This window comes from Temnothorax nylanderi, unplaced genomic scaffold (genome assembly GCF_030848795.1).
Source record: "Temnothorax nylanderi isolate EJ_2023f unplaced genomic scaffold, tnyl_v1.0 TNYL_tig1008_pilon, whole genome shotgun sequence".
In the NCBI taxonomy this organism is placed as follows: Eukaryota; Metazoa; Arthropoda; class Insecta; order Hymenoptera; family Formicidae; genus Temnothorax; species Temnothorax nylanderi.
Window position 1 is genome coordinate 1 of NW_027250070.1, and position 11,357 is coordinate 11,357.

General features: G+C 38.0%; 2 protein-coding genes across 2 annotated transcripts; one reads left to right on the forward strand and one right to left on the reverse strand.

Moving 5' to 3' along the window:
- Positions 1 to 3,990: 3,990 nt before the first annotated feature.
- LOC139786326 (uncharacterized) lies at positions 3,991 to 6,440 on the forward strand. The gene is made up of 2 exons (XM_071725500.1): positions 3,991 to 4,341; positions 6,291 to 6,440. Exons 1-2 carry the CDS (start codon positions 3,991 to 3,993, stop codon positions 6,438 to 6,440), a joined length of 501 nt encoding a protein of 166 aa, XP_071581601.1.
- Positions 6,441 to 7,204: 764 nt separating this feature from the next.
- On the reverse strand, positions 7,205 to 7,732 carry LOC139786327 (uncharacterized). Its single transcript, XM_071725501.1, has one exon. The coding sequence runs from the start codon at positions 7,730 to 7,732 to the stop codon at positions 7,205 to 7,207; it is 528 nt and encodes a 175-aa protein (XP_071581602.1).
- Positions 7,733 to 11,357: the final 3,625 nt, after the last annotated feature.

The following is an 11,357-nucleotide window of genomic DNA, read 5'->3' on the forward strand; positions in this document are numbered from 1 at the left end:
TAAAGCAAAAAAATCACAACTTTCCCGATCAACGTCTAACGCTCAACGTTTGACACAAGCTAGAAACTTAGAAAGTGTTTCTCAAAGGGAGGCACGATTGTTAGAATCACGTTTACGTATGTCTAGATCTAGAGTTAGCGAATCAAATATTGAAAGGGAAGAACGTTTAGAACAAAATCGATTGCACATTTCTCAAGTCAGAGTTAATCAACCAGTGCTGAAAGAGAAATGCACTTAGAAGGAAGAAAACTTCGATATACCGTGGCTAGAGTCGCTGAGACCAGTCCGGAGAGAGAAGAACGCTTAAAGCGTCGACGATGTCAAGGTAAACCAGGCGAGAATGCATTCAATTCATTCATTGGACCTAGATCTGCGTTTTATTATCAATCGAGTAATGATTATTTAGGTCATTTAGATTTTTTTATGGGAAAAATGGAAAAAATTTGTAATTATGTTGTGCCAAAAAATGGTCCGCAGAGTCATTGGGAATTTGTTGCTCTAATGGACACGTCAAACTAAATGATATTGATGAACCATTAGGAATTCTGAAAGAATTACTTATTGGAACGGATCCAAGATCAAAACATTTTCAGAAGAACATTCGAAAATACAACGGATGTTTTGCAATGACATCTTTTGGAGGTAAAGAAGTTAGAGAAGGTAACTACATGCCAACGTATAAAGTGCATGGCCAAATATATCATTTGATTGGCAGTTTACTACCTTCATAGACACAAGAGCTCAATTTCTACAAATTTATTTCACATCAGAAGACGAACAATTAAATTTGCGATATGATTCTGCACCATCTCTCAAAATAGAAATTTTGAAAACTTTACAACAGATTCTTCGTGACAATAATAGTTATGTACGTAGCTTTATAACAGCTATTGAACAGATGGCACTTAACAAAGATAACTATAAAATTGTAATTCATGCTGAAAAGCGACCGCTTGGTGAACACAGAGGTCGCTATAATGCTCCAACAACTAACGAAGTCGCAGTATTGATGGTTGACGAAGACTGTGGATTTAGGGATATAGTATTGCGATCACGCGATAATACATTTCAAAGAATATCTGAACTTCACCGTTCTTACGATCCATTGCAGTACCCTCTTATATTCATAAGAGGCGAAGATGGTTACAACATCAGTATCCCACAAATAGTACCAACCACTGGACAAGATAATCCTCGCAAAATGGTTTCCTGTATGCAGTTTTATGCGTATAAACTTATGGTAAGAGAAAATAGCTTTAACACACTACACAGATATAGCCAGTTATTTAATCAATATTGCGTTGATATGGGTGCAAAAATGATTACTGAACGATTAAATTTTATTCGGGCACATCAAAAACATTACGAGCTGAAAATTATATACATTTGAGAGATGCTGTAAATGAAGACTCTAATGTGGCGGATATAGGGCAACTGGTTATTTTACCATCCACATTTACAGGATCACCTAGATATCTCCATGAGCGGACACAGGATGCCCTTACATATGTTCGTAATTACGGAAGACCTGATTTATTTATCACATTCACGTGCAATCCAGAATGGCCTGAAGTTAAACAGAATTGTATCCCGGTCAACGTCCAAGTGAAAGACACGACATTGTTGCGAGAGTGTTTCAATTAAAAGTACAACAACTTATGAAAACCATAACAAAGAAGGACATTTTTGGTCAAGTTCGATGCTACATGTTTTCAATTGAATGGCAGAAGAGAGGTTTGCCTCATGCCCACATTTTAATTTGGTTAGTCGACAAAATAAGATCTGATGAAATAGATAGCATTATTTCAGCTGAAATCCCCAATAAGGATGAAGATCCATTACTTTACGACATAGTATGCAAGAATATGATCCACGGTCCATGTGGAGCCGTCAATTCCTCATCACCTTGCATGTCAAACGGTACATGTTCAAAAAGATATCCCCGTGATTTTCTTCAGTATACACAAACTGGCGATGATGGATACCCTAAGTACAGAAGAAGATGTCCGGCTGACGGTGGAAACATTTATACTATATCGCATTGTAACTTCATTGTTGATAATAAATGGATAGTCCCATATTGTCCGATTCTCTCCAGATGCTTCGTTGCACACGTCAACGTTGAATATTGCCATTCTGTGCAAGCAATCAAATATATATGTAAGTATATTAATAAAGGTAACGATGCGGCTACGTTTGCCGTTGAAAATAAAAAAGATGAGGTTCAGAACTATTTGAATGGCAGATATTTGAGTACTTCTGAAAGTATCTGGAGAATACTAGGATTTTCTATTCACGAGCGTTATCCTCCAGTTGTTCATTTATCTGTCCATTTAGAAAATGGGCAAAGAGTGTATTTTACTGAAAGAAATCTACAGCAAGTTATAGAAATCCACCTCAGACCACTCTGACAGCCTTCTTTGCTCTGTGTGCAGTTGATAAATTTGCACAGACTTTGCTTTATCACCAAGTACCGGCTTATTATAAATGGTTTAACAAAAAATGGCAACGGAGAAAACGGGGCCAAGATGTAGATGGTTGTCCAGGTATAAAGCGGGACACAGTATTAGGGCAAGTGTATACAATACACCCTAATTATTCAGAATGCTTTTATCTCAGACTACTCCTACATCACGTCAGAGGACCGACGTCTTTTAATGACTTAAAGACGGTGAATGGTGAAATAATGCCCACTTATCGCGCGGCGTGCCAAGCCCGGAATTTGCTTGAGAGTGACACGCACTGGCGAGATACACTATCAGATGCAGCTATTTCAGAAAGTGCACACAAAATGAGAGAGTTATTTAGCATTATGCTAATGTTTTGTGAAATGTCTAATCCTTTAGAATTATGGAATGCATACCGGACACACCTATGCGATGATATTTTACATCGGGTTCGACAGAAAAGTAAGAATAGTGAGGTTCAGTTCACAGAGGAAATTTTCAATGAGGGGTTGATTCTTCTTGAGGACATAGTGTTCACTCATGGAGAAAAGTGCTTGAAAGAGTTTGGTTTGCCAGAACCTCAGCGCAATGATTCAAACATAGATAACCTACTTTACTTACGAGAAACAGTACACAATATCGACGACTTACAAGTATATCTGCAAGAAAACGAAGTGAAACTGAATACAGAACAAAAATGGTATACGACGAGATAATAAATAGTGTCGAAGATCATAAGGGTAACATTTACTTTATAGATGCGCCAGGAGGTACTGGCAAAACGTTTGTCATTTCATTGATTTTGGCGAAAGTAAGAAGTCAAAAGAAGATCGCTATCGCGGTTGCCTCATCAGCATAGCTGCGACTCTTCTAAGTGGTGGAAGAACTGCCCACTCTACTTTTAAGTTGCCACTGAATGTGTCCTTGGACCAAAGTTCGGTATGTTCCGTGAGAAAAAATGGTGTTACTGGTAAACTTCTCCAACAGGCATCCTTGATAGTATGGGACGAATGTACGATGTCGCACAAGTCCCATATAGATGCCGTCAATCGAACCCTTAAGGACTTGAGAACATCAGAAAAGGTAATGGGTGGGGTAACATTTGTTTTTACCGGTGATTTCAGGCAAACTCTGCCAGTGGTGCCTAAAGGAACACGTGCGGATATTATGAAAGTTTGCATGAAAAATCTGAAATTTGGCAGCATGTAAAAAACTTCGACTGACTATTAATATGCGAGTCATTTACGAGGAGACAAGAATTTAGAACAATTTGCAGAGTATTTGCTTAAAATTGGTGACGGCTCTATCTCTATAACGCAGAATGGCTACATTAACATTTCTGATATTGTAGGAACTTGCGTGCGAACTATTGATCAAATTATTGACAATGTTTATCCAGATATTCAGAATTTAACACAAAAGGAAACAAATTGGCTTTGCGAACGTGCAATCGTAACTGCAAAAAATAAAGCTGCAGAGGAGATAATGAAATAGTTTACAAAAAGTCACCACCGAATGTAAAACATATAAGTCAATAGACACAATGGTAAATGGAGATGAAGTCATTCACTATCCGATTGAGTTTCTCAACTCTCTTAACCCTGCAGGATTGCCTCCACATAAACTGAGACTAAAAGTTGGTACCCCGATAATGCTGCTTCGAAATCTTAAACCACCACGGCTTTGCAACGGCACGAGACTGCAAGTTAAGCGTCTCATGCCTTACATCATAGAAGCAACCATTCTGACAGGACCTGCAGCCGGTGAAATAGCATTAATTCCAAGAATACCTATGGTCCCTACGGATTTGCCATTTGCGTTTAAAAGGCTGCAGTTTCCTGTTAGAATGTGTTTCGCCATGACGATTAATAAGTCCCAAGGACAAACCTTCAAAGTAGTTGGCGTAGACCTCAGAAACGAAGTCTTTTCACACGGACAATTATATGTAGGACTCTCACGGATTGGTTCAACAAAGGACCAAACAATACTGATTCCTGATGAGAGCAATAAAACTCGCAATGTTGTTTTCACAGAGGTTTTTAACGATTAAAAAAACAAATCCAATGATCAACTAATAAACAAGTAGAATCAACGTCATTATAGAAGACAGATAAATAAATATATATAGAAAAATATAGATAATGGAAAACAAGCATTAAAGTAACATTGAAATGTGATTTTTGTCGGAGTACAGTTTATAATATACAAATAAAATACATGTTTAGTTCACCTATCTGCATTACAATTAGTGAAAAATCATTAAAAATAGTTAATACAAAAATGGAACTTAAAAAATTCTATCCAAAAAACGTTATATAAAAAAAAAACAGTGGATTAGGCCTACTAGGGACACCACGTTAAAAAAAACGCGCCTAACACTATACCTCCGAGGTGGTGTGGAAAATAGTGTATTATCTCTGAGATGTATAAAAGTTGAAACTTTATAAAATGTCGAACACGAAAATGATTGATCCTGAGAAAAAAATATAGAACGTTTTTTGTATAGAATTTTATAAGTTACAAATTTTAACGCAGATTTATATACTATATACTGGGCAAAGTATATAAATATATATAAAAACAATAATATACTTAACTAGCTGGTTACCCGGGCTTCGCCCGGGAGTCGTTTTTCTTAAAGGAGTTCCATAAGGAGTCGGGTTGATTTAAAGACGGTAGTTTAACTTTTACACATGAATAACACATTTTAGGTGCTTAAGTTTTAAACTTTTTTGCTTAACAATGATCACATATTAAATCAATTTTCCAAATTATTACTTTCGGATGAAATTGATATTCGTAATTTGAATCATAACTAAATGTTTCTAATTTCAAAATGGACCGCATAAATGATTTCATGGATTAAACATGTCGTAACCGGTCTTTTTCTACTCAAGTTTCACACTATTGAGTCATTTCCGCTTCTCCGATATTTCACTTACCGATTAGCGACATCATCCTTTGGTTTACCCTGGCGTTTTTTAGGGAATTTTGAGATTGCTCGCTCGCGATGAACACATAACCTCGATATTTCACTTACCGATTACCGATTTTTTCCATTGGTTTTTTAAGTGAAAAATCTTACCAATTACCGATTTTTTCCATTAGTTTTTTAAGTGAAAAATCGAGGTTATGTGTTCATCGCGAGCGAGCAATCTCAAAATTCCCTAAAAAACGCCAGGGTAAACCAAAGGATGATGTCGCTAATCGGTAAGTGAAATATCGGAGAAGCGGAAATGACTCAATAGTGTGAAACTTGAGTAAAAAAAGACCGGTTACGACATGTTTAATCCATGAAATCATTTATGCGGTCCATTTTGAAATTAGAAACATTTAGTTATGATTCAAATTACGAATATCAATTTCATCCGAAAGTAATAATTTGGAAAATTGATTTAATATGTGATCATTGTTAAGCAAAAAAGTTTAAAACTTAAGCACCTAAAATGTGTTATTCATGTGTAAAAGTTAAACTACCGTCTTTAAATCAACCCGACTCCTTATGGAACTCCTTTAAGAAAAACGACTCCCGGGCGAAGCCCGGGTAACCAGCTAGTGCTTAATAAAATCAAGCGTAGTAAATTACAAAGTCGTTTTATGTTTTGTATAAAATTTTATGTATTATTGCTGTAGAGCAATCCATTTAATCCTGCGAAACAATTTTGTAATTTACTACACTTGATTTTATGAAATATTTGTTGCAAAAAAGCTAAATAATAAAACGTAATACTTTATGATATATGTAAAAGTCGAATAATATGAAATATTACCATGTTAAGTAAGCTAGAAAAAAAATAAAGTTTTAGAGAAAATATTAATTTACATGTACGAAACGTTTTTCAGGAAGATAACACATGTTGCGAATGTTTGGAAATCGTGGCTGAGGATGAAATCAATGAAGCCGAGAATGAAAAACAGGATAACACTACTGTGGCTAATAATAACACAGCTGAAAAAGATAATGATAAAATGGTTGATGAAAATCTGATATAAGGTACTTATACCTTATATACTATACTAGTTTTCTGATACAAAGTACTTATAGATTTTACACAAATATACTATCATTTTTATGGACCATCAGATCCATAAAAAAGATAGAATATATATTATTTGTAAGACTATGTCATACCCATGTTTATAAATTACACGTACGGTACCCGTCACATATTATTAAATCCTTTTTTTTTAATTTACATATAAGTCAAACTTCAAGTAATTTAGTCATTATATATGTATAATTATTTTTATTTTTATTTCCATAATTATATACACAGTATATGATATATTTTATATATCTCTTAACAAAATAATTATAATAGTTAATTATAAGAAGAAAAAAGTAAAAGGTTTTTGTTATCAAGGTACTGGAGGTATCTCTTGAATGAATTGCGAGTGTTTTGAAATCTTAAATGCTTTATTTCGGGCACGAGTGAAAACGTGCTGCTTGTACAATCGTGCGAAAACGAAGACTCTGACTTTCACTCTCGGCGCTGGCGCCAAAAATACCAAGAAGTTGACTCAATTACTAACAGAGGGCGCGCAGCTATAACTCTAATCGAAATAATATAAAATAATTTTAAGTAGTAATTTAAAATGCTAAACTCTAATGAAATGCGAAGAAACGAAATAAACATGGCTTTACCATTCCCGCCCGCCTTGAAAGACTCCTTTCAAAACAGCTATTCTCAGAAATGAGTAAATCTTAACTTGACTTAAAACTATGACTCTACCTACGAAATAAGCAAATCTTAAACTTAATTACAGTCTTCTATGGGTAGAGGGCAAACATTCCTTGCCGATCGTTTGAACTTTCCATTTGCCGTCTGCACAGTAACGACACGTACAACATCATCGCTGCCCGGGTGGACCTCGATGATTCTTCCGACTGCCCATTGGAGTGGTGGTAAATTGTCCTCCTTCAAGAGCACCAACGTTCCGGGTTGCAAATTCTCCTCTCCGCTGGTCCACTTATTTCGACGTTGCAGCTCCACCAAGTATTCTTTCTGCCAGCGACGCCAAAAGTCTTGCCGAACCTTTTGCAAATGCTGCCAAAGTTTTAATTTATTGTCAGGTACCTCAAGATAATCTAATTCTGCTGGTTGTAGTAAACGTTCTCCGATCAGGAAGTGCGAAGGAGTTAAGACTGATAAGTCTCTCACGTCGTTGGACAAAGGAGTTATCGGCCTCGAGTTTAAAACGGCCTCAATGCCAACCAGCAACGTGTAGCATTCTTCAAAGGTCAGCGATAGTCCCTTTGTTACAACGTAGAAATGCTTCTTCATACTCTTGATGTTCGATTCCCATATTCCTCCAAAATTGGGTGTCCTTGGGGGGATGAAATGCCATTCTATTTTTTGACTGGCAAGTTACTCTTGTATCACTTCTTTATTTTCCTTTACGTAGTCATATATCTCCTTGAACTCCCTTGCTGCGCCTACAAAATTAGTAGCGTTGTCCGAATATAACTGCATACAATTTCCTCTTCGTCCCCGTGAAACGGCGCAATGCTGCTAAGAACGACTCGGTTGTAAGACTTGTGACCAATTCGAGATGTACTGCCTTCGTGTAAAAACACACAAATAGTACTATGTAGGCCTTCGATGGTATCATAATCGTCCGATTTTGATTCTATCTTTAAGAGCATCCTTGGCTGTCTTGTAAAGATTTCCAAGTAATAACGCGGCTTTTAATTCTAATTTAGCGATTGTTATAGTCCATAAGGGGGCTACTCTTGATTTTGCACAGAGTAGATGCGACTGAAAATTGCCATCTGAATCACAAGTAACTGCATATAAACAGGCTCCATAAGCGCGCTCTGAGGCGTCGCTAAATCCATGAATGATTATTTCTGTAGAACTCTTCGCTTTTATCTTCCGAGGTATCTTCAAGCTGTTTAGTTGACTCCACGATGATTGATAAATCTTCCACTTGCTATGAAGCTCTTGCGGCAAACTTTCGTCCCATTCCAAGTTAAGTGTCCATAACTGCTGCATCATAATTTTTGCAACAATCATGACAGGACCTAGCAGACCTAATGGATCGTAGATCTGGGCGATTTGCGAAAGCACGCTGCGCTTTGTAACTGCACCAGCCCTTGCTTGTTTCACGTCGTATTGTAGAAAATCTTCCTTGTGATTCCATAAGACTCCTAACGTCTTCAATGGGGCGTCCTTGTTGATTACTAGCAATTCCTCTGATTTACTCTTTTCCATAAGATGACTCAAAACTCGATCGTCGTTTGATCTCCACTTCCTCAAATGGAACTGACCCTTTGCCAGTAGATCAGTAAGCTTCTTCTGCAATTCGATCACCTTTTCAAGATCATCGTCACCAGTGATAACGTCATCTGCATAAAAGTCTTCCAGTAGAGCCCTTAGAGCTATTAGGAATTCACTTCCGTGCTCTTCTGCCAATTGCTTGAGGCAACGTATAGCCAAAAACATTGCGCATATTTGTCCGTATGTGACGGTGTTCAACGAGAATACTTCTAATGGATCTTCCTCCCTTTTCCTCCAGAGGATTAACTGAAATTTGCGATCTGCTTTTGCCACCAAGACTTGTCTGAACATCATAGCAATGTCACCTGTAATCACAAAATTGTAAGTGCGAAATCTCAACAATATGTGTATTAATTCGTTTTGTAAGTTGGGGCCAGCCATAAGCATATCGTTCAACGAATGATTGTTATCAGTTCTCGCCGAGGCGTCGAACACAACTCTAAGCTGGGTTGTGAGACTGTCAGGTCGCAGTACCGGTTGATGCGGAATAAAACATATGTCTTTCTCCTCTAGTATGTTTGGAGATACTAGACTCATGTGTCCTCTTTTTTCGTACTCCTCCATGAATCGTACATATTCTTCTTTGAGGGAGGGCTGTCTTCGGAAACGACGCTCCAATGCATGAAATCTTCTGGTTGCCTGCTGCCTCGAATCACCAAGCAAAACATCTTCCTTCTTTGGTAATCTTACTACAAATCTTCCTGTTGCATCTCGCGTTGTCGTATCTCTGAAGTACTTCTCGCAATAGGCTTCCGAGGGACTAAGCTGTCTACCCTCAGGAAGTTCTTTCTGATTCCAAAATCTCTCCAGTTGCTCGTTTAGAGCTTGATTTGTTACCAAAAATGTAGCAGGTCTTATCTTGTCCGCTCTTGCTTCGATAAGCTCTCCTCCGACGATCTACCCGAGCTGAGTTTTTTGCCAGGTGGGATGTCCTTTGGCCCTTTTTATTTGGCCAACACACAAAAGACTCCAGAACAGCCCAGCGCCTATCAAGATGTCGACAGGGCCTGGCTTGTCAAATGCAGGATCCGCTATTCTGTGATCTTCCGGGATGCTAATCGATTTCTTGTTTATCTTGATTTGTGGTAATCGCTCCGTTATTACAGGGATGACCAAACAATCCAACTCTGCCTTGTATGCTGTATTTTGAGATTCAATGCGAATTTTGGTTGAGCGCTTAATACTTGTAGTGTTGCGCATTATGACGTTGATTGCCGATGATTCCGCCTTGCATGGTAGCTGCAATCTTCTAACCAATTCTTCAGTGACGAAGTGTGACTGCGATCCGGGATCTAACAGTGCGCGACATGTTTGTTTCCTTCCTTGACCATCACGTACATATACCTGAGCGGTTGCTAAAATAACTTGAGAATGCGTTCCTTTATTTAAACGCTCCACCTTCGTTTAATTTATTTCATCGTGCTCCTTGTTTTGAACACAATGCATAACTACAGCCTGCTCCGTTTCTTCCGACTTTTTCGGAGGCAAGCCTTGCATGTGAGAATCCTTTGCTGACGGTTCCTCTCGCTCAATGTGTAGTAACGTGTTATGAGATCTGGAACACTTACGACATTTTGTGGATTTGCATTTTCTTGCATAAAGACCGGGCTTTAAGCAATTAATACATAATTGTTTTTCTTTCACAGCTGCGAGTCGATCTTGTATCGATAATTTCAAAAAGTTCGAGCAATTAAATAAACAATGAGATTCTTTACACATTGAACATATCTGAGATGTTGCTGCTAACGCTACTCGTTTATCAACCTTCTTGTTTACATTACCCTTCGGAATTGTCTCCCGCCGACTAATATTACTATCCAACATCTCCATAGTGCGGCATCTTTCATTGAGGAATTTAAGAAATTCTTCCGTTGTAGGCATGTGATCTTGATCTTGCTGGCTGATCTCTTCTTCCCATGCTCGCTGAGATTGATAATCTAGCTTGCTTCTCGCCAGGAAAATGATGACTGTATCCCATTGATCTGTGGGTTGGCCTAAAACTTGCAAGGCCTTTAAATGCGTACGAAGATGCATAATAAATTGCTTTAGCGACACATGTTTGTCTTTCGTGACTGCAGGAAACTCTAATAACTTAGATAAATGACTATTGATAATTAACTTTTTGTTCTCGTAATGACCTTTTAGTAGATCCCACGCCACGAGGTAATTTTCCATCGACGTATTTAGGCCGCTTATGACTTGTAATGCCTCGTCTTTTAACGTGCTTCGAAGATATTGGAATTTCTGTACGTCTGACAGCTTGCGATTGTCGTGAATAAGTGATTGGAAAGCGTCTTTGAATAGCATCCACTGATCATATTCGCCTGCAAAAATAGGCAACTGTAGTGTAGGCAACTTTATATCTATGTTACCTTGCAATCTGAATTCTCGTTGTTCTTCTTGTTGTGCTTCCGGCACTGGCTGCACCGCTATCTGAGCTGCTGCTAATATCGCGCGAGCTTTATCCACTGCCTTGTAATATGCCCACTCGAATATTTCTCGTTCGCCTAATTCTTGTTGAGCAACTTGATCTATGTCTGCTTCGTCGTCCGCCTTTGCGACTTTTATTTGTGTCTGCGTCTCGTTGAACGCTATCCATAATTCTTGCAGCTTTTCCAGCCGCGCTTGT

What these genes read in the sequence shown, in the direction of transcription:
- LOC139786326 (XM_071725500.1), top strand. Translation starts at nt 3,991, where the DNA reads ATGGTAAATGGAGATGAAGTCATTCACTATCCGATTGAGTTTCTCAAC. An exon ending in CCCAAGGACAAACCTTCAAA is followed by an intron (nt 4,342 to 6,290) that starts GTAGTTGGCGTA and finishes AACGTTTTTCAG; the next exon opens with GAAGATAACACATGTTGCGA.
- LOC139786327 (XM_071725501.1), bottom strand. Translation starts at nt 7,732, where the DNA reads ATGAAGAAGCATTTCTACGTTGTAACAAAGGGACTATCGCTGACCTTT.